The sequence below is a fragment of the Theobroma cacao genome, chromosome 4, assembly GCF_000208745.1.
Source record: "Theobroma cacao cultivar B97-61/B2 chromosome 4, Criollo_cocoa_genome_V2, whole genome shotgun sequence".
NCBI lineage: Eukaryota > Viridiplantae > Streptophyta > Magnoliopsida > Malvales > Malvaceae > Theobroma > Theobroma cacao.
The window spans coordinates 29,597,602-29,619,642 of NC_030853.1; the positions used below are offsets into that span (position 1 = coordinate 29,597,602).

Below are 22,041 nucleotides of genomic sequence, written 5' to 3' on the forward strand. Positions count from 1 at the left end.
ATTGCCTACACTTTCATTGAATCTGATTACAATGATTATGCTAATTAGAGATAATTAAACCAAAAAAAAAAATACTATGATAGTCAGCATGATGGACAACAGTTGTTTCATGGGATGTATACCAACTCCATTCGGTCCTCAATGGCAATGGCATCATACTAAGTTTGTACTTGAAGATATAAAGCATTGTAGACAATTATTAATATTCAACTTTGGGTTGTAGATGTTACTTTGTTAGACTTTTTGAACTTAGCTAGAACATATATAAACCTTGAGGGAGAACAAATACCATGCTATTGCCATTAATTTTTCAACATCTAAAAAGGCAATACCCACAAATTTATAGGATTAAATCAATGTAACTAATGAAATATTTCATGGGAACCATGCAATTAGTTTGGGTCAAAGGTGTAAAACTCACATTCATTGAAGATGGAAGGGATTTGAGGAGTGGAGAATAAGAAAGGTCAAATAATACCTTTTTGTACCCTTGAATTTATAGGTCAGTCTCTGTTTTTGACTTTAATTGAGTGAGTAACATGTGTTTCATTTCACTTGGAGCAATGAACACAACAACATAGGAGACATGCAAATGGAAAACAGCTTTCATTTTCTAAAGGAAGAAAACATTGTTGGTAAGGCTTGGGCTCAGCATTTCTCGAGCAAGACTTGGGTTTGGTTGATGCATGACCAGTTGTAGGCCTACGCTTGATAAAGCCCACTAGTCATATGCAAGATTGTATCCAAGTAGCCATTTTCACACTGAGAATATGCCTAAAAAAAGCAAAAAATAAAATAAAATAAAATAAAAATGCATTGCCATTTGCCAATCCAAAAAAAGGTAGATTAGACTACAAAAATGTGTACATGAACTGAGATGAAGGCATCAACAAGCAACATCCAATGTTTTCACTTCGAAGAAATTAATGTAGTACTAGATGAGTCAAGCAATTCCAACAATAGAAAGTGTTTGTTTGAACTCACACTCTAACATAAATTAATCTCTTCAGCTAGTGATTTCTGGCAAGTAGAATGCCTTAGGATTGTTAATTGTGCAGATTACAGACATTGAACTTGATACAAGTGGGGCTGATATACATATCTACAAAAAGTTACAAATTTTTTATTCACTGTCTATGGTATCCTGACTTGATTATTTGTATACCATAGGACCCAATTATTTCCTTTTTTTTTTCCCTTTTTGTTGATTTTTTTTTAAAACCAAACCCGGATGAAGAAATCCTGTCTGAAACAGGGGTCCTGCAAAATTTTAGTAGACTTGTTGTTAATGAAAAACTATTCAAATCCAGGACTGGATAGGGTAATTGCATTTGAAGGAGTTGACACCACTAATATGAGCAAAGATATCTGAGGAATCAACCATGTCTTCCTCTTCTTTCACAACAACCTGTTGGGAAATGAAAGCAAAGTATCAGTAAGTATCAGAAAGAATAATTAGGCAGTGCAATTCAAGGAAAACAAACTTACTTCATCATCATCATCTTCTTCATGATTGCTACAGGCTTGCCTAGGGGTCTCTCCAAAGTCATCATTCTTTGCAAATCGTCCTCTAACTCGAGGTCGGCTGTCCGCTAGCGTCTTGCGGCAGGCATACTGCAGATTTGGTTGTAAAAATTTAGGTGAGAAGAAAGAGATATTAAATAATTAATATAGTAAATTGCATGCATATAGATGTTGAAATTAGAGCGTAGAGAGAAGGGACCTTGATTTTCTTGCTGAAGTTCCTCTCGTTCCTTTTCTTCATGTACCTATGGATCTTCTCCTTCCTTTGTTCAACAGAAAGTTTCCCTACTTTGTTGAAAGTTGAATCTTCCAAACTCGAGATCTCTGATGCTAAAGGAGTAGAGCTGGCAGCCGCTCCCACCAGTTGTTGACTCTCACTGCTGAGGGCCTTTTGGAACAATCACATAGAAAGATTGCAAAGTTAAATGAATTGTAGTTGCTTTTTTTAATCCTAAAATGCAACAGGTTGGGTCTTTTTCCACCCTCTTTTTGGGATGACATGTTGGGGATGAATTCTCAAAGAAAGTACGTGGTTCTCTTTGGTTTAGTCCAAAATCATGCTCCTATGAATGCAGGTGAATGAAAATTCATCAGGAATTTAAGCTTGGTCAAATGGAAGGGGGACCAGAAGCCTCCCTAAATATCCCCTGATTCTTAAATTCAATGTTTGGCAGTTACCTTCCATGCCAAGCAGTTCCATGTAAGGACCATCTATTAGTAATGGTTTTCAACTTGTAGTCAATCATTATGAGGACAAAAACTAGTTGAGTGAAAAACTGTCAATCATTATGAGGACAAAAACTAGTTGAGTGAAAAACTATGGACAAAAACTACTTGAGGAAGTTCTGCAAACTGCAATCTTAAGGAACTGCTCCGATTTATTATCAAATGTTGAAACTAAACAAGTACCTGCAAGTCTCCAGGGTTAAAAACGCGCTGCACTGAATCTGGACAGAAAATTCCATTATCACCCTGATACTCCAACTCTTGTGGTTGCAGTTCAGAACCCATGAGAATGCTCCCAGCGAAAATCCCAGAACTGTCAGCAGACAATGCAGTAGTCATAGCCCCAGCAGGCATGAAAGTAGCCATGGCAGGACTAAGAAAACAGCAAGAAGGAGATGATGGGTTTAAAGGTACATAAGAAGGCACAGAAGACAAGCAATCTTCATCGAAAACAGATGGTAACGGAAGCCCCATAAGAGGGGCAACAGGGTCAGCAGTGTACTGTGAGAGCCCATCAGCTGCAACATCAGCTAATTGGATTTGAGATTGCACTAAAGATAGGTCAAATTGGTCTTGTTGAGTTAGAAATGGAGGCACAGAAAAAGAAGGGGATTGAGAGAAGTCAATAGAAGCAGAAATGTCGTTGTCGATCTCATCTGGGGAATCAAAGATTATGGACAGATTGCTATTGTTATGGTTAGTGGCTGCTGTGGCGGTTGTGTTGGTGCTTGTAGTGGTGGTGGTAGTGCTGGTGGCAGTGGGGGTCGCTGAGTTAGTATTTCCATTGTTATCTTGGTAGCCATTGAGTTTTTCAATGTCTGGTGGTATGGTAAGATTATTGCCATAGGAGGAGTTCTCTTCATAGCAATAATTAGACGAAGTGACCTCAGAGTTTTGCAGGGCTTCTGAGAAAAGATCAGGATCAGAAAAATCGAAAATTGGACCACTAATCGGGCTTGGTATATCATCCTGTAAAACAGTGAAAACAATGTTTAGATAGATCAAAAAAAGTTACATAATTAACTATTACAGCAGTACTGCAACATATGCAAAGCTCAATAACCTTTTCTTTAGCCATACAACCATCGTGATTCTTCATATTTTCATCAGATGGGGTTTGAAATCTAATTCTAATTTACCGATCAACAAGATCTGTCTAATCAGACACAGTTTGAGAAAGAAACTGTTACACTTTAAACTCAATGCTCTCTAAAGAACCTGAATTTTCAGCACTCGGGTCAACAAGGGCGAGCTACTTGGAACTTCCAAGTCTGAGTAGAGATGAGGTTAACAACTAGGCTATGCCATGAGCTGCCTATTGTTTAACTACATTTTTCATTGAATAATTTTTTAGTATTACCCTTTTTTTGTTTCAGAATAGAACTCTTTTTTTTTTCTCTGGATGCAGGAAGGGAATTTGATGGACCGATGATTGACATCTACCAAGTTCATGGGTGTGGTTGCTATGCAGCAATCTGGTTTCCATTTTTGATCAGAAACATATAAGATCAATCTCATAAGGAGGATAACCTGATAGTGGATATTTCGTACAAAGAAGAAAAAGATTTGTGTATCTGTGCTCCATGTGACATGTATGAACTCAAAGTACCCCAGTGTTTGCAAAAAATCAGAAGCATTTAACAAAGAGGGAAGTTAATGCTATGTTAATTTTTGTTCAGTTTATAGAAAAAAGAGCCAACTTTAAACAAACAATTGGAATTGAAAGAACACTACAAGAACCCATTTATGTTATCCATGTGAGATGCTGTCCTTAAGAGTCTTTCACCCAATCTCACTAAAAGGAAAACAAAAAAAAAAAAAGAGAAGGAGGGAGAATCACAATTAGAAAAGCTTAAACAAGAAGCATGAAAAGTTACTTATTCCATAGTGATCAAAAGAAAAGTTGAAACAACGATCAGGAAAACAACAGGATTAGATTAGGAGATGCTGCTCCTCCTAAGATAATGACAGCTTTGACATGAGGGTAAATGGTTATTTCTCAGAAGATCGAAATGATATCCCCGGAGACAATCTCGTGGCAAACTATGACTCTTTCAATCAATGAAAAGAAATGAAACAAAGCCTAAAACTGACGCAGTGCCATTATTTTGGTCAGAGCCACCTATCTTGTATTTCACTTTGAACGAATACATATTTATAATGAAAGGTGGAACAAGGAAACAAAAGAAGCATGAAAATGATAGGAGCCGAAAATGACATGAAAAGAAAAAAGGCAAAAAACATTAGGGAGAACGCAACAAGGAACCAAAAAGATAATGTAAATCAAGTGAATACAGCTTTAGAATTATATCATCCCAATCAAAGTATTAGACATAAGCTCACGTAACCCTTTGTAAAGATGCAAGAAACCAATCCCATTAACGAAAAGAATCTTTGTTCCTAATTAGTTGGCACTATAATTTTTGCAGACATATTCAAACGAAAAACAAAACCAAATGATATTTCTAATATAATGCAAATGACATGAAGAAGAAAAATGGTTCAAAGAATTCGGAGAATTACAATGGGAAGCTGCTCCGGTGGATGAATCACGTCTTGCAACATGGTTTTTTTTTTTTTCCCTTTTTCTCAATGAACCTGATGAATCAAGCTGCCTTAAGAATGATAAAAACCAGCAAATATATATCTTGCTACTGAATTACACCCTTATTCTTAAAATGTAATAAGCTAAGGTGGAGGATAGAGACAAACCCATTTGAACAAGAAAAACGAAGATATTATAAGACGAAAGAAACGAAACAAGAAAAAGTTTTGTTTGGTTTTTTTCGGTTTATGGAGAGAAAGAAAGAGGGAAGAAAAAAAAAAACAGATTTTTAGTTTTTGGGGTGTAAGTTTGAGAAGAAAAACGTTGTGAGTTAGCTAAGAAAATGGAAGGTATGGGGTGTCAAAAGTTAGTTATATATAGAGAGAGAGAGGGGGAAAAACTCTAAGGCAAATGTTTCTTTGCGCTGTCCGAAAGTGGCTTGCCACCCTGGCTTACTCTTCTGTGTCAACACGAGAATTACGATGGACCAAGAGTTTACTCCCTGCCATCGTGGCATTTTACCATGGCGACACATGGAATATGTGACAAGTGGCTATGTCGGTTGACGTGGCATCGACTTCTTCGATTTTTTTTTTTTTTGTCTAGGCGAAATCAAGTTGACCAAGCCCTTACCCCATTCTTTCGCCTGTTTGTTTCTTTGGAATCCAACAACTTTCTTTTCTTAACCGAAAATTTCCCCCGATAACCCGCTTGTTAATACAATTCCACACAGTCACTACAGAACAATAGTGCTGGTCATGGGGATTTTATCACTTGTACACGACAATGGCTGAATGTATAGCACCTTGGAATAAATATGGCATAGGAATTTTTTTGATGATGTTGGGTTTTGTCAACAAAGGATAGAGATGAAGCAAATGTCACCTGATTCCAATTTGGCTCAACCCTTAAAGCCACATGATAATGATTTAACATAGAAATGTCTTGTCCAGGTAATAGATTTTGGCAGGCTGTGTTGAAGAAGAAGTATAGAGCAATGTACCCATCACCTGCTTAATGTCCTTTTCTTGTTCTTCGGGTCTTTTCATGGCTAACACTCCTGAAAAAAAAAAAATAAATCTTACCATGTGCATTTTAAGTGTTTTATCAATGTAAATCATAACGATAAAATTAAATTATTTATGTAATATATTCGTTTCGTTTTTTCGATTTTATATTATAGAGTGAACGAATTTGCTTTTCATTAGCCATAGGTGTTGAAATTGATTGGTGCATATAGCTTTATGTCTTGGTTGTATCAAAGTTTTAAACAGGGTGCAGATGTAGCCCAGAAAAGAGATTAAAAGTTGCCACAAAATGAAGGTGGGGAGGGGTTTCATTTTAAGTATTAAACGGTTTACCAAATGCTTTATAAAGGGACTGCCAAATTCCAAAGTTTCCTTGATAAGCTAAAACTTGTGTTTCCATGCACTTTGGGATCACTTTTTCCCCCACTATAGATCCGTGTAGAATAGCTTTTCAACAATAAAAGTAAGAAGATGTATTAATTAGAATAATGAGTATTTGTTGGGAATAAAGCCAAATGCTTTCAATTATTGAAAAAAAAAAAAGATTTCCCTCAAGTTGGGGACATTCACATTCATAAATGTATAAAATAAATGCTTTTACGAAAAGAAAATGTAAGAAGAAGAGAAAATTTTGTTATCGGAGATTAGAGATTCGGACTTGATTCTTTAAATATGAATATACATATATATATATATTAATATCGAATACAATACCCGCATGTAAAAGTTAAAAAAAAAATAAAAATGGGTGAAAGCAAGAAAACTCAGCATAATTAACTAGATTTAATTTAGGCAAAGCTTCTAAGAATGAAACAATGAAATCTTCTTTTTTTTTTTTTACTTCTCTAATTCTTGTATGTTTGTAAGGCAATGGAAAATGTTGTTCAAATGCATGCTTAACCAAACATCTCTCTCAGCCTTGTATAGGTATAATTGTTGTCTATATACACCCTTATAGACCAAAATCAAACCCCATTCAGGTTCCAACTTAATGAGTTAGGTATACTAGGTTTTTCATAACCCTCCATGTGCCCCCCTGGCTTTCCGTGATCCATGCTCATGAAGGAGTTTGTATGGTACCCTTCTTCACAAGTTGGCATTTTTATATAAATTGACATTGATAGGAAGAATCTCATTGTCTCGGTAAACTTCAAATGGTAAATATGTTTTAAGATGATTGTTTTATATATCGTCGATGAAGTTTTAAATTTGTATACTTTTCGTGTTTTCATTTAAATAACAACGTTGAATGGAACAAGAAGATTATACAGCCATTTTCTTGAGATTTTTTCAAGTTGGAAACAAGGAAAGGAAATTCAAGCTTTTCTTACATTTTCTAGGAAATTTTGGGTCCGGAGAAATGGTTGGTTGGAAGACACTGCCCCGTGAAGCATCAGGCTAAGGCCTACTTCTGAATTGTTCTCTCACCTTTTAAAGGGCTGCTCTCAATCTCTCAATACTCACCGTACTGTCACTTTTGGGTTCTTTTTCAAGATTCAAGCAATTGATTAAGAATTTAGGATAGAAAAATATGTTTAGAGAGTGTATGTGAGTACCAGTCCAAAACATGATAAAAAGAAGCACAAACATAAAATTTGGCAACAGAACAAAACTCCAACCAAGATGTTGGCTCTGGCTCCACCTTTCGATTCCCTGGTCTTTGGAAAAGACAGACCTACTACACAAGCATCCCCTTGACCCAAAAAAGTTTATGCACTAGGTTGCTTTGGAGTAGCAATTTACCCTCTCTCAAGGTCTTTCCATAGAGTGTTATGTGTATAGAACAGGAATTTTATCTCTGCTTGCTTGTCACAAGATTATGGGTTTGGGTCACGCTCTAAGTCTAAAAATTTATCTAGCTATGGGGTGTACATGTATTATGCTAGGGTTTCCATCACCCACCTAACTTATCTTTGACACCAACTTTATGCAATTTTGGTCGAATTCTCTAGTCTGTATCAATCCTCACCACCTTCTATGGCAATGCAACCTATTCCATAGAGCTTCCATCTTGCCTTTTTGGTAAAAAAATTCGTTTAGCATGAATTGGTTTTTCCTTGTTTGATGGAAATTCTTTCCTAGAGTGAAAAATATTCTTACTAAATGGCCAGAACAATTATAAGAAAGCAAAACTATCCTAGCTAGGCTTGGAATAAAAGATTATGTTGTACCTTATCACGGCTCTCACTCACACACAAAAGATGACATAGATTCTTGGCGTTGAGGGGATAGAAGGAGTCAGGAAATGCAGGGATAAATCTTATTCCCATGGAAGCACTTATGCTTTTCGATACTAGACTTGGGAGAGAGACACTCTCATAAGCAGATGATGCGTAGCAGTATGATTAGTAGTTTTAAGCATGCCTTTGCTGCAATGTTGCATGATGTTATGCTTTTTCTTATGGCTAATCCCCATGCTTTAAACCAAAGGTCTCTTTCCTATATATATATATATATGTATATTGCAGTAAACGCTAGTATAGCATGAAATGTCTAGCCAAATTAAGCAGCATTGACTAAGGGTTGGTTTGGCACTGTAGTTGGTTCAGACTGCAAATGCAATGTCAAACTGGTTTTAAAGCATTGCAATGCAAATGCAATGTCAAACTGCAAAAATCTTTCAGACCAGTAAAAATATGCATGGGAGGGTAAGAAATTAACATGCTGCCTCTTTTTTCTAATTAAAGATTTCACAGATTAATTACTCATTCTTTGAAGGTTTTCCCCGTAGCTGTTAATTAAAAAAATGATATCTAGAGCAGTGTCTTAAGGTTATGATAATTATTCAAGGCAAAAAGGAATTCACCTGTAAACATGGATTACTAATATACTTTTCTACCCAACGATTTGGCTACAGACAATCTGCAGTCCCATCTCTTTTCCTTAAAGCACCACATGCAAGAGGCCAAAAGTGAAGATGGATTTGTTCCCCAGCTCTTAATGCAATCCAATAGATTTTACTCCTGTCGTGTTAGATGCCACCTTTCTAACGATGTTGTCAACAATTCCCAGTGTGATCATGTTGTACAGCATCAATCTTTTCCCAATCAGCTTTCAGTCCAAATTTTGTTCACTTTCTCTGCTGAATTTTGAATACCTGTTCCCAGCTTTTCATTGCTGGTGCTTTAACCTGATGGAAACCCAATCTGGTTCATTAAAAGCTGAAGTGCAGATTCTATGCTCCTATTAATCGAAAGTAAAGTGATTTATTCACTTAATCTTAAATTCTTAAGCAGCTTCTTGGTGTGAGGGAATCTAACATCAAGACATCAGGCATCTGCCTGCCCTTGTTTTCACACAATGTTCCTCTGTTTAAGATCAGATCATTCATGCGAGCCATATGCTAAGAAAGATTGACATTGATGTCTGAGCAAGATTTATACCTACTTAAGGCCAATTTGCCAGCGAATATATCTTGCCTTACTCCTTTACCAGTCACATACTCTGCTTTGAAGCAGTAAACAAACCAATAATCTGAAATTTTTTAGCAGTTTGAGTGTCTCACTTTTTTAATGCAAAACGAGTATAAACTGGCAAATACACATTTTGGAAAATATTCATGTTTATATCTCTACAATGTTCTTCCCAATCAGGGTAAAACCTGCACTCTCAACTAATCTATCTATGACTCGACCCACGGGCATTTCAAGTCTGCTGATATTTTTCCAAGAGAATTTCTGCCCCAAATCTTTGAACAGATTCGTTTTAGTATCACTGCAACTATGTCACCAACTTCCAAAGGGATGACCTGAGGCCTGCCGGATGGGATCCCAACTCTGCTACTGAACTTCCCTTAACCCCACAAGATATATAAACCATGTTCTCTGATCAAAAGCACCAGAAAAAAACAGATAAAAAGATGGGTTGAGTGTCGTTACTGTCACATAAAATGCATACAAAGACATAGCATTCATCAACCAAACCCATCTAAAGTTTCCAGAACGTTGCAAATTTCAAAGCCAGCTGTTAAAGCCAATTATATAAACCAGGCTAGGTTGCTAAAATGACTTGGTAATAACAAGGCTTAAATACTAAAAAAGTTCTATAACTAGAGACAAAACCTCAATATTTTTTTATTATTGTACCTAAAAAAAATTTACTTTAATTAAAAATAACAACAATTAAGATCAGTCGATTTTTTTATCCACGTGATATGTGACTTGATAATATGATAACTATCATGATTAAATTATATGATAGTTGAAATTATAAAATCAGATTATATTTTTAGTTAGAGTTAAAGATTTATATAAATATGAAAAAAATAATTTTTTTATATAATAAAAAAGTTAACTTTACATGTAAGCGAGATAATTCCTTTATTATTGTATTTAAGCCTAATATTGTACCAATGATTAGGCAGCAGGCTTCCAGGGAATAAGAAATTAACGTCTGATCCAAAATTATATATAAGGGCCCAAATTTGGATCTGGTATATTGGGCCAGAAATAGGCCCAATTGAATCATAAAATATCCCTAATGGGTTGACCCGTCTTGATTTGCTTTTATTATTTTTCTTCGGCTCTCCCTCCTTCATTTCTTTTTTCGTTCTCACTCTCTTTTTTAGCTGCTAGTTCGTGGCTGTGGCTGCTGCTGCTGTTGCTTCTTCATTTTGCCTACCGAATAGTTTTTGCATTTCTTTCAGCGGCGTTCACTGCTAAGAAAGAAGGGATAGGAAAAACCCTAATTCCGCTTTCACCATGAACTGTTCAAGTAAGCGCGCTCTCTCTTTCTCTCTCCTTAGTTTTTTCTTCTTTTGTTAAGCGCTGTTTGATCTGAGTTTTTGGGTTGTCCGTGCAGTCTCCGGCGAGGTGCCGGAAGAGCCCGTCGTCTCCAAGAAATCCGGCTTGCTTTACGAGAAACGCTTAATCGAACGACACATTTCGGTTCGCATCTCTCTGTCTCTTTCTGTTTCTTTTTTAGTTTCTAGGGTTTCTGTTTGGTTACTGAAAATTTTACTTTCAATTTAATTTTTTTTAATTTTTACTGCTTAGAAAACTGTAAATTTGCCTGAAGTTTTTTCTTTTAAAGTTCTTTTTTTGTTCTGAAAGTTGATTTTTTTTTGTTAGATTTATATTGGAACTGTATCGTTATTTGCGTAAATTTTGGATGAATTAGCTGCGTGTTTGATAGAATATATCTTTTGCTGTTTTAATTAGGATTATGGGAAGTGTCCGGTTACAGGGGAACCGCTTACAATGGACGACATTGTCCCGGTCAAAGCCGGCAAGGTGATTTTACTACTGATGTTTACCTTTCAAGTACTTGCTTTCATTGCTTCTTTGTGAGCTGATTTGTTTGTTTTTATGGTGTTTGATGCAGATTGTAAAGCCCAGATCGTTAACAGCGGCTAGCATTCCTGGGATGCTTGGAATGTTTCAGAATGTATGTTTTCCTGATTCATATATACCTTTCTTTTTTCAGTTTTTTTGTTTGAATTAGTTCATTATGTACATCATTCTTTGAGACTATCCTTTCCATTGTTATGCTTGTATTCATGCGAGTGCATGGTGGGGAGGGGGGATTTTCACTTCTTCTGTGTAATTTTGTAACAATTCTGCTGTTGATTTTACAGTAGGGGTCTTATATTGCCACTTTGTTTTTAGCTAGAAATGAATGCTCTTCATATAATTCCTTTTTTTTATTGGAATTGTTACCAATGTAATTTCTGCTTTACACAATACATCTTATCATGTTTACACCAAATTTTCTTTATTGTTTTGCTTCTGATATTGTCTTACTTTCCTCATTGCAGGAATGGGATGCTTTAATGCTATCCAATTTTGCACTGGAGCAGCAGCTACATGCAGCAAGGCAAGAGCTAAGTCATGCACTCTACCAGGTAACAACAAGTAGGTTAGCGGTGTCTAATTATCCTTTTTAGATTCCTATAATAATTTCATTTATTGGTTTTTGTATGTTATGTTATATCACTGCATTACAAAGAGCATGAGTTTTATATGTTAGTAACCTAGTCTATATTGAAGAAAAAGAATCCTTTTGATAATCTGGTATGAGCTCTTTTTGTCAAAATCTTGCCAATGGTTTTGTTTCTTTTAAAATTCCCAAAGAAGCTGAGTAATTTAGCTCAATTGTTGTATAAGGGCTTTCGTTTTAGCCTTGAGTATTGATGTAGAGTCGGTGTTGCAGTTTCTTTATTGTGGATGCTTTGCTTTAAAAATGTTTACTTTCAACTGTAAACTGATAAAAGATCTCTTTTTAAGATCTATGAGGTTATTAAAACTGATAATAAATGGATATGAATTTTGCTGTTTTTTCTTTCTGATTCTTTAAGTTTTATCTAAGTAATGTAGTTCAAATCATTATTATTATTTTATGCAGCATGATGCTGCCTGCCGTGTGATTGCAAGACTTAAAAAGGAAAGGGATGAAGCCAGGTCATTACTTGCACAGGCTGAAAGGCAGGCACCCTTGCCAGCATCGGCAGTTACTGCCAATGTTTCTGCTCTTACCAATGGAAAGCGAGGTTCTTTCTTAGTACCTTTTTGTTATGAAAATTGCCCAAGTAACAACAAAGATTATACCTAGAGAAATCAAGCAAACAGAAAAACACAAGAATTTACGTGGTTCGGCCTTTTGCCTATGTCCACGGAATAAAATTTTTCTTCTATTATTGAGAAATTAAAGTATAATAAATTGATCTTTATGGTTCTTCAAACCAATCCAAGATCCCTTGCACATTCTTTCTCAATAACCTTTCAAGAACACTCACCCAAACCACTCTAGCTCTACCTAGAGCAAAAAACAGAATTACAAGCCGTTACCTTTCTAAAGCTCCGAAAGCACTACTCACACTTCTAAAGCCTAAAGAGATATACTTTTATAGTATAAAAGTCCAAAGTAGAATGAGAATATGACTCGATGTGGAATAAGAAGTTTAAGGTCATACAACTACTCAATGTTATACACAAACAAGAAACCTAGTCAAATAAGATCAAGAATTATAGTCAAACTAAAACTTGACACCTACCATCAATGTTTGTTTACCTCTAACTAACTTAGTATCTTATTTGAGTTTTGCTTTTTCGATCATAGCTGCAGAGGATGTAGATATGGGGCCTGGGGCAAAGAGAATGCGTCCTGGGATTTCTGATAGTATTATTGCTGAGTTAACAGAATGTAACGCAGCTCTGTCACAACAGCGTAAAAAGCGCCAGGTACTCTTCATCCATTATCTTTTGATTAATTCCAAGTATCTCTTTGTAGATAACATCTTCATATCATTTTTGAGATCCATTCCCTCAAATTTTTTTCTTGTGTGTTCTCTTCAGATACCTCCGACATTGGCTCCCATTGATGCTTTGGAGAGGTATACACAACTTTCTAGTCATCCCCTTCACAAGACAAACAAACCAGGGATCACTTCAATTGATATCAATCTTTCAAAGGTGTGGTACTCCTTTTAGTTAAATCCTTTTCACGAAACTAAACTTTGTATACACCTCTCTAGGCTGGACATGATTATGTTTTGGAGGTTGCATATTGAGGACTTGATATTTACTTGCCAAAATAGATCTGTTAGAAACAAGGTTTGAATGTTAAATTTGGAACTTATGTAGAGGCTATTTCCAAGATTATAGCGAATTTCATTTTTGTTGATGTAAGACTAGCTATTTCCTATCTTTTCATTATATTTTAATGCCATATTGATCCAGCCTATGTAACAGAAAAACCTATGCCAGTTGCCTGTCTAGTGACTGCATTTTTTGGCTTTTAGAGGAGTACAAACTGCCAAGTGGATTTATCTAATGCTATAATCACTGAATTAGTGTATATTATGGAAATCTGTTTTACAGATAACAATGCAAAATGTAAATTGGTATAGGATCTGGATTTTATGTTTTTACTATTCTTCAAAGCTTGTCCATTTACATCCTTTTACTTCTGGTTGTCAGGATATTGTTGCCACAGGAGGAATTGATTCAAGTGCTGTACTCTTTGATCGAACATCTGGAGAGATCTTATCAACGCTTAGTGGTCACTCGAAGAAGGTTTATTCAGTTTCCTCTGTTTTGTTCAAGTGCTGCTGTTGTTTGCATTTTCTTTTGAAATTTATTTTCTGACTACATTCTTCTTGGGTAGGTTACAAGTGTAAAATTTGTAGCTCAGAACGATGTTTTTTTAAGTGGATCAGCAGATAAGGTAAGCCAATTTCTCAAGTCTCAAGTTCCAGTTTTTGTTCCTCTTTTGTGATCCTTATTTATGTTTATGCTCCATAACAGATGTTTTTTAATAGGATATAGTGTTGGCATCTTAATCATTTAATTATAACTGAACTGGTCCATATTTTATTTATGTTTTAGCTTGCATCTCAGTTTGATTGGTTTTTGAATGTTGCAGACTGTTCGCATTTGGCAAGGGTCTGAAGATGGAAAGTACGATTGCAGGCATATTTTGAAGGATCATACAGCTGAGGTGAATATATGTTTGAATCCACATATGCTATGATTATCAAATTCTGATTCTGGTTTATTTGCTGTCTTGTGAACATAAGAATAAATCTACCTTCTACTCTTTCAGGTGCAAGCTGTCACAGTCCATGCCACAAATAACTACTTCGTAACTGCTTCCCTTGACACAACATGGTGCTTTTATGATCTTTCCTCTGGCATATGCTTGACACAGGTCCTAATCCATCTCTCTCTCTCTTTCTCTCTCTCTCTCTCTGATCTGTAAGGTTTTCCATTACAGTGAACATTTTTGTTGCTCCTGAAGTAAATGGAGTAATTGGTCTCTTACTAATTAACAGTAACTCTTATATAGTATTTGGATCTTTTTAATTGACCCTGAATGCTTGGTTCTTTATAATAAATAGAACTCGTGTTTAATTGATTTATGAAGTGCTCAGAAGGTAAAATGTGAAGTTTTAATGGTGTTACGTACTCAATAGTGTTATTTGGACTGTTAGTAGTTTCTTGTGAATTTCTATCATGTATTCAAATTCCCCCTAAATGTCTTAAGGACTTTTAATGGAAATATGTAGTCATCGTTTTCGTTTCTGGTGGAGCTGATGGCAACATGATTTTTTTTATCTTGAACCTAATTTCTGTTTCATTATTTTGAAGAGGATATTATAGTCAGATTTTTATTTCTGCAGGTTGAAGACCCTTCAAATTCCATGGGCTATACATCTGCTGCGTTTCATCCAGATGGTCTCATCCTTGGGACAGGCACCACCGAAGCTACTGTTAGAATTTGGGATGTGAAGAGTCGGGTATGTAGAAACTGTGTTAGGAGACCAGAACTTACGTTTTCAGATATTCTGTTCCCTTTTCTTAAAGCCACTTTCTCTTCTTTATTTTATTACCCTACAGGGAAATGTTGCCAACTTTGATGGTCACACTGGGGCAGTAACAGCCATATCTTTCTCAGAAAATGGTTACTTCCTTGCAGTAAGCACTTATCCAAATTTGTTCATTAGCTTGATGGCTGTGAATTCTGTAATCTGATTTATGTTTTAACTGCAGACTGCTGCACATGATGGTGTTAAGTTGTGGGATCTGCGCAAATTGAAGAACTTCCGATCATTTGAATTATATGATCAAGACACACCAACTAACTCTGGTATGTAATATCTTTTTAAGAGACCCCTGCATGGCTATATAAGTAGCTTGTCTCCTATTGGCTCACTCTCAGGAGCAAGCAATATTTCTGATTTTTTTGACATAATACTCCCATTTACTGTTTTGTCTAGTAAACTAGTTTTTCCTATATACTCCTGGCTTTCCTCAGTAGCAACTTCCGATTTAAAACATAAATTAGAAAGTGAATGAACAAAGTGCACTTTCTTGTGTTCAGAGTTGGCAATAATGAAGAGCTAGGTTTAGCAGCACAGCTTTAATTCTGTTTTCTTTTTTTTCAGTGGATTTCGACCATAGTGGAACTTACCTTGCAATTGCAGGCTCAGATATAAGGTAGGTGCTCTTAAGGCCTCTGTATACAGTCTTGGCATAGGATAGTTCTCTGGACAAAAACTTCAATTGGATTTACGGTCTGTTGTATGTAAATGAAATTTCAATAGAATGCTTATGAAACTGTCTGGAGATTTTTTTTTTTGTGATAATTGGACACGTCTTAACTAAAATTTAAAGAATTATTAATAGTACACTTGTCAGAAATCTTGTGTCCTTCCTTTCTCTCTTGTCTCACAGGCTCATCTTCTCCATTATATTATTTCAAAATTTCTTTTCCCATGTTACTTGTTGGTACTGATTTAATTTTGTGCTTCCAGAGTTTACCAAGTTGGCAGCGTCAAAGCAGACTGGACTTGCATCAAAACTTTACCTGATTTGTCTGGCACAGGTTCGTCTTCTCTTCCCTCAAGTATATTATTATTTCTGATTGTCAGTTGAAGTTGAAGTGCCTTATTCTTGTCTATTTGCAGGTAGAGCAACTTGTGTAAAATTTGGTCCAGATGCAAGGTACTTGGCGGTGGGATCAATGGATCGCAACCTCCGCATATTCGGCCTTCCTGAAGATGATGCTTCAGCTGAGTCATAAAAGGCCTTCTGTTTGACATATATGGGAGAAGTCCTGGTCCTGAACACCCTTGCAATTGCTAATTGTGACTGTTATTGTTTCATGGTTGAAGTTAAACGCCAGATTTTGAGGTCCATTTAAACCTTAGTTTTGTGCTTTTGAGGCTAGGGCATGAATGTCTTCTACCAGTTTTGGCCAGTCCTTTCCTCCAGCAAGTGTATGTGCCGGTGTATCAGCTAAATCTTTGAAGAAATGAAAAGCCAGTCGATCATGTCACTTTATCGGAGAGAACATAGAGACAATTTTCAACTCTAGATTTGTAAACGTCACTAATGGGATTTTCCTCTACTAGCCTACGCTTGATTGGAACTTTATTTTAAATTTTTGTTATTGTGTAGCCATCTTAACTGTTTATTTGTATGCTCTGAGTGGATGGTTCTGTTCTTCTTATGAGCCACTATTCATGCTGGCTAATCAGGCTAGACTCGCTTTCCCTCACCCTGTGGTAATCACAGGGGATGTAGCATCGTCCACCAACAATTCCCCATTGTCATTGATAGTTTACTCGCCTGAATAATCATGCGTTTTGGGAGAATGGATCTTCCACGGTTGCCTTAGATGACTTTATCAAATACAACTGAGGTACACGTCCAAAAAGAAAGTGAATCACGGCACTCCGATTGACACTTCGAGAATAACTTATCCAAAACCCTATAATTTAACCTGCAAGCAATTTGCCATTACATGCAATCTTAGCCCAAAACTGAGGGCAAGGAAGGGATGGTACAAAGTCAAAGAATAAAGAATGGCGACATAAATACTTCCTCAATGATACAAGAATTACACATGAGCTACAAATCTCAGCCTTCCTTCAGTTAGAAGTATTGTGATGCATGCGTGAATCCCCAAAGCTGCACAGTTAGAAGCACATGCAATACAAATATACCATCAGACAATGGGTTAAAAAGGGCAAAAACCTGTAAAAGTTTCAACTTGATAAATCTGAAGGAAAGATGATTGCTCCAAAAATGTAAACAGGATATCGACGAGAAATGCACAGGGATTCCTTGTAAATGATACTCCAACTCATTGTTCAATTCAATCAGCATCCTATCAGATAGTCACTCGTGTTTTCATCTTAAACTCAATGTTGGGATATAGATAAACCAGAAACTGAAATTTGTCAAAGGAAACTAAAATTACCTCGACATTCTTTAGCTCAAAGTCTTCATTATGAGCCAAACATAAGTTTCCAAATGTTTCACAAGGTCCACTAGTTCCATTTAATCTATTGTAATGAGAAAATCACAATCATGAGAAGAGAATATAAAATATTTACCAGAAAAGACTAGTTGGCAGAACTCTAAAAGGGAAAACTGCAAATTCGAACTTACAGATCTCCATCCAAGCACAAAGCAAAATTACCACCACCACCCAGTGCTAACAAGTCATTCAAACACATATAATAATAACGATTGGCACCTGTTTAGATAAATATGACACAAGATCAGAATCCATAATTGCATGGAAAATCATTCAACATCATCTAAAGCAAAATAAACCATGTCAACATCAGCTCAAGCAAACTAAATCCATATCTTTCAAACAGCATGCATACAGTAAATCAATCTTTCTCTTTATCTATCTCACTGTTACATGTGTAGGCAGTGAGTACCCATTTCTCTTGACATGTTCACTATCTAAGATATAAGATACATTAAATACTTCAACAAAGTTGCATACCGGTTGGTCTAAACAGCCTTGGTTCACCATATATGGTTGTGAATACAAATGTCTGGTTTGTTCCCTGACACAAACGACAGAAATCTAATAAGGTGGCTGAATCATACTTTACTTAGTGAGAAATGAAAGGACATAGAGAAACATGGCAAACATGCAAAGAATCAGAAAGACAAAGCAAGTCATCATTTAAATAAAACTATATTCATAACGTGAACAGCCTCTTAGCTTACTTGATATTTTCTCTTTGGTGTAGGTTTCAAGGGGCATTCTAGCATTGCACCAAAGACAGCTCCTTGCCTATCTCCAGTAATCTAAAATTTGTACAACAGCATGCAAATAATCCCAAGGTATTAAAAACTAATTAAGCATTGTAAAATTCAGATAGACAACCTCTAATGACAATCGCACTCGTTAATATATAAACATCAGCATACCAGCAAACAAGGACCAGGAAGCTCAGCACTCTTACGAATAAGCGTACGAAGTGATATACCATCTTTCAACGTACTGCCCTTCATTTGAAAGAGTAAATACCAAATCAAGATCCAAAACCAAATGTACAAAAGCAGCTTTCACCAAGGAACTGCAGAGTTTATTGCAAGACTTACCTATACAACAACACCCATTGACACCCTTTAACAATATTGGGAAGGGAAGACACCAAGAATTCATACAAATCACAGTTAACAAACACAGATTCATCAGCGAGATTTGGTGAAGACTTTACTGGACTCTGTTGCTCTCTTGCTTCTTGAAATTCATCGGAATCACTGCTGCTCCTTTCAGAGGCACGGTCCTTTTCCTCACCACGAGGACTAACTGTTTGCTTAATGTCATTATCTGTCCAATTGCTCTTCTTATCTTGACAAACCTTTTTTATGTCTTCACTGGTATAAATATCGGTGTATTCTTCACATCTATCCAGGGGATCATCTTGCACCTCAAATGTCTTATTTTTCCATCTAACAGGATGTGACTGAATTGGCTTGAGATCATGATCATTCGATTTAGACCCACCTAAGCTTGCTGAAGGGATAATGAAAGAAAAAACTGAAGACAATGATTTTGAGCCTTTGGAATACCATCTGGCCTACACATTCAAAATTTTCACGTCACGAAATCACTTTCACTAAAATTTCACACGTAAATTAGAAACTTAAAAGGCAATGAAGTTACTGACTCGTCCCAATACATACTTAGGTATAGGTGAAACATATAATAGAAAAAATGAAACTTGAAATAAAGATAATTAATTTGATACAAATCCAGAAAAACCACTTCTAAAAGTTTTATAATTGAAACTTCAAATAGGGAAAAAAAATTAGGCCAAAACAGTGTGTGTATATATATATATATACTTCATTAGAAAAGATTACATTATTAATCTGTTTTCCTTTCTTGCATAATCTAAGCTACCAAACACAAAGTTACATGAAACGAATCAAATATATAAAAAAAATGTAATCACCCAAATCAGCAAATATTTCAAAGATCATAAATTATAAAAATAAAAAAAATCCATAATTTTCAGCTGCCCAGGTTAAAAAAGATCACAAAACATATGAATATAACATTTAGCTACCATAACTAGATTTCCCATCAATGACCCAGATCTAGCTTCTCTAAAAGTTCCCAAAAGGAAAAAGCTTTTCTTAGTGATAAATACATAAATAGGAAAAAAAAACAAAGAAATCACCTGAGAAAGATCAGATGGAGAAGAAGCAGAAGAATGATTCGGTGAATCTGCAAACAAACGTGAAAGACTTCCCGCTACTTTATCTTTCAATGTGTACATTTTCAATATATTTTTTTAATAAATAATTTCAAATGATTTACTGTTAATCCATAACCCTAAACAAATAAAATAAATTGAGTGTGAATTTGAAGCAACCAAAAAAAAAAGGGTTTTCTTTATTTTGTTTTTTTGGGTCAGAACATATAGAAGAAGAGAAAGGGAGAGAGATGTCGGTGGGAAAATGGGGAAGAAAAAGAGAGAAAAGGGAGCGAAGGTGAGGTGTTTGGCTTTTGCTTGTTTTATGGACAAAATGATGTTGTCTTTATAGGTATCTCTCCTTCTTTCCTTCATGTCTTGGATTGGTAGCTCATTGGTTCTCTTAGAATTCTGGACTCTTCCTTCTTCCTCTCTAACTAGAGGATCTTCTTTCTTTTTTTTAATTCTATGCAAAATCATGGATTCAATCACAACCTTTGATTCTTCACAAATGAATGGTCATGATCTCCTTGAACATTTTTTTTTGTTTTTTTCTTCAAATTATAGATATGATTATATAAAACGAACTGTGTTCATGTTGACTTGTAGAATTTAAATACTAATCATCGATGCATAAGATAAATTTTTTATAAATTTTTCTTAAAAAGGGGTATTTAATTATAGAGTCAAAGTTTTGATTCTTTAAGATATATATATATATATTAATTATATTAATCTAATTATAAATAATTTATCTTTGAAAAGGAAAGTTTTGAGTTTAAATATAACATTAATTTCTCGTAAGTTTTGTTTTGGGTGATGAATTAGCTTGCAACATGTTGGGTAGGTCAAATGTCAAGCATAGGAGGTTAGGAACTACTAATCAACTCATAATCAAGGTTCTTAACTATTTATAAGTAAACGTGATCCGAAAAGTCTCTTATTATTATATTTTTATACATGACTTCAATATTTTTTTTATATGTAATAAATACGTATATATCATACGATACGAATCAACAAATAGTATCATCAAATAGGGATATCATTTGATTTAAAATTATATTAAATTTGTTTTAAGATGGACGTTTAATTTAAAATCAATCAATAATAAATGAAAAAATCATTGTTATAAGTATATATTTAAAATATTTTTAATTTAACAATGTGTGCTTTTTTCCTCGTAAATAACAATATTACTATATTAATCATATTTAATAGTTACATTGTAACATTAAAAGTATATACTCAAAGTAACAAACATGAAGAGGACATTGACAATAGTAAGACTCTTAACATCTAATAGTCAAGCTTGCTGTTGACAAGATTAGGTGAAGAAGACCTCTTGGCAAACTTTTCTATTGATAATACTTAATCTTGGACATTCATCTTTTAAGATTTTCAACTACATTTCTAGGTATATTTTGTGTTCAAGGAAACCATTTAGCAGCTACCAGCTGCTTGGAGGAAGCAAAAAAGTAGAGATTAGTAGTTGTATTATTTTATGTATTGTTTTAGATACAAAAGGGATTTGTCTGTTGATTCTCTGTCATGTATTCATTCAGAAAATACAGAAATAAAGAAAGCTGGCATGGAGCTATGAAATTGAACACAATCTGCTAGGGGGAAGCAGTTGCAGTTGCAGACTGATTCTCTTTGGGTGATTTGGCAAGAGTTCCAGGCATTTTAGCATGGGTTTTTGTGTACTTAATCCATCAAAAATTGATTGGCCCCTTTTTTCTTTTTCTGTAGGGAGAAAGCAAGCCTGAGTGTCCTACATCATTTCTAAGCCCAAGTAGCTACATTGTTTCTTAGTTGAGCCATGGGTTTTGCCTTCAAATGCACCCCACCTTCATTACTCTTGCCAACGTAAAGAGAGAACAAAAGCAAATACTGCTTGAAGAAGATCTGTTTTCTGTCAATGCTATACATTTTCAAGTTTCTTCATCTGCATAATTATGAAAGCTTTCATGCTTTTCTTACCACTTGAGTAAAAGTTTCCATAATTTATACTAACTTCATTGGAAAAAAAGGATTACTACTTGCAGCCTTGAGAGCCTCTTAGGCGCTTCCATCTTTGACCTGGATCCACACGTTGATGTCATGAAGCTAGGCTGAAATAACGCTCCCCCTCTTTGAAAAAAGGATCTTCAGTTTTAAAATGACCACCTTTTGCTACTCTGAAATCCAAAAAAGATGTGAATGCCATTATGATTGATGAATGAGTTTCTCTAAGCTCTGGGAAGAAAACAAGAAGCAGGAGC

At 35.4% G+C, this 22,041-nt stretch overlaps 3 protein-coding genes across 7 annotated transcripts; 1 reads left to right on the plus strand and 2 right to left on the minus strand.

Annotated features, from left to right (window-relative positions):
- On the minus strand, positions 968 to 5,020 carry LOC18603298. 2 transcript variants are annotated; one of them, XM_007035183.2, is made up of 5 exons: positions 4,774 to 5,020; positions 2,434 to 3,219; positions 1,724 to 1,912; positions 1,489 to 1,614; positions 968 to 1,408 (listed from the first exon to the last, which is right to left on the minus strand). In XM_007035183.2, the coding sequence occupies exons 1-5, from the start codon at positions 4,813 to 4,815 to the stop codon at positions 1,301 to 1,303; spliced, it is 1,251 nt and encodes a 416-aa protein (XP_007035245.1). In that variant the 5' UTR covers positions 4,816 to 5,020; the 3' UTR covers positions 968 to 1,300. The 2 variants fall into 2 exon arrangements, with proteins under 2 accessions (XP_007035245.1, XP_007035244.1); XM_007035182.2 differs by lacking the exon at positions 4,774 to 5,020 and adding an exon at positions 3,314 to 3,766.
- On the plus strand, positions 10,361 to 16,805 carry LOC18603299 (pre-mRNA-processing factor 19 homolog 1). Of its 2 annotated transcripts, none has more exons than XM_007035184.2 (18): positions 10,361 to 10,536; positions 10,624 to 10,709; positions 10,983 to 11,054; positions 11,146 to 11,208; positions 11,579 to 11,665; positions 12,166 to 12,310; positions 12,880 to 13,001; positions 13,116 to 13,232; positions 13,740 to 13,835; positions 13,927 to 13,986; positions 14,185 to 14,259; positions 14,365 to 14,469; positions 14,942 to 15,058; positions 15,159 to 15,236; positions 15,312 to 15,408; positions 15,707 to 15,758; positions 16,076 to 16,146; positions 16,229 to 16,805. In XM_007035184.2, the coding sequence occupies exons 1-18, from the start codon at positions 10,524 to 10,526 to the stop codon at positions 16,342 to 16,344; spliced, it is 1,572 nt and encodes a 523-aa protein (XP_007035246.2). In that variant the 5' UTR covers positions 10,361 to 10,523; the 3' UTR covers positions 16,345 to 16,805. The 2 variants fall into 2 exon arrangements, with proteins under 2 accessions (XP_007035246.2, XP_017975021.1); XM_018119532.1 differs by having other exon boundaries at positions 12,886 to 13,001.
- LOC18603300 (oxidation resistance protein 1) lies at positions 16,981 to 19,944 on the minus strand. Of its 3 annotated transcripts, none has more exons than XM_007035185.2 (8): positions 19,763 to 19,944; positions 18,675 to 19,156; positions 18,501 to 18,573; positions 18,297 to 18,377; positions 18,067 to 18,130; positions 17,718 to 17,805; positions 17,527 to 17,611; positions 16,981 to 17,234 (listed from the first exon to the last, which is right to left on the minus strand). In XM_007035185.2, exons 1-8 carry the CDS (start codon positions 19,859 to 19,861, stop codon positions 17,199 to 17,201), a joined length of 1,008 nt encoding a protein of 335 aa, XP_007035247.1. In that variant the 5' UTR covers positions 19,862 to 19,944; the 3' UTR covers positions 16,981 to 17,198. The 3 variants fall into 3 exon arrangements, 2 of the variants coding, with proteins under 2 accessions (XP_007035247.1, XP_017975022.1); XM_018119533.1 differs by having other exon boundaries at positions 16,981 to 17,433; XR_001927542.1 differs by lacking the exon at positions 17,527 to 17,611 and having other exon boundaries at positions 16,981 to 17,496; positions 17,663 to 17,805.

What these genes read in the sequence shown, in the direction of transcription:
- LOC18603298 (XM_007035183.2), bottom strand. Translation starts at nt 4,815, where the DNA reads ATGTTGCAAGACGTGATTCATCCACCGGAGCAGCTTCCCATT. An exon ending in CACCGGAGCAGCTTCCCATT is followed by an intron (nt 3,220 to 4,773) that starts GTAATTCTCCGA and finishes ACTGTTTTACAG; the next exon opens with GATGATATACCAAGCCCGAT. An exon ending in ACTTCAGCAAGAAAATCAAG is followed by an intron (nt 1,615 to 1,723) that starts GTCCCTTCTCTC and finishes CCAAATCTGCAG; the next exon opens with TATGCCTGCCGCAAGACGCT.
- LOC18603299 (XM_007035184.2), top strand. An exon ending in TTAGTGGTCACTCGAAGAAG is followed by an intron (nt 13,836 to 13,926) that starts GTTTATTCAGTT and finishes CTTCTTGGGTAG; the next exon opens with GTTACAAGTGTAAAATTTGT. An exon ending in AAAATGGTTACTTCCTTGCA is followed by an intron (nt 15,237 to 15,311) that starts GTAAGCACTTAT and finishes TTTTAACTGCAG; the next exon opens with ACTGCTGCACATGATGGTGT.
- LOC18603300 (XM_007035185.2), bottom strand. Translation starts at nt 19,861, where the DNA reads ATGTACACATTGAAAGATAAAGTAGCGGGAAGTCTTTCACGTTTGTTT. An exon ending in CACCAAAGAGAAAATATCAA is followed by an intron (nt 18,131 to 18,296) that starts GTAAGCTAAGAG and finishes CGTTTGTGTCAG; the next exon opens with GGAACAAACCAGACATTTGT. An exon ending in TTGTGCTTGGATGGAGATCT is followed by an intron (nt 17,612 to 17,717) that starts GTAAGTTCGAAT and finishes TCATTACAATAG; the next exon opens with ATTAAATGGAACTAGTGGAC.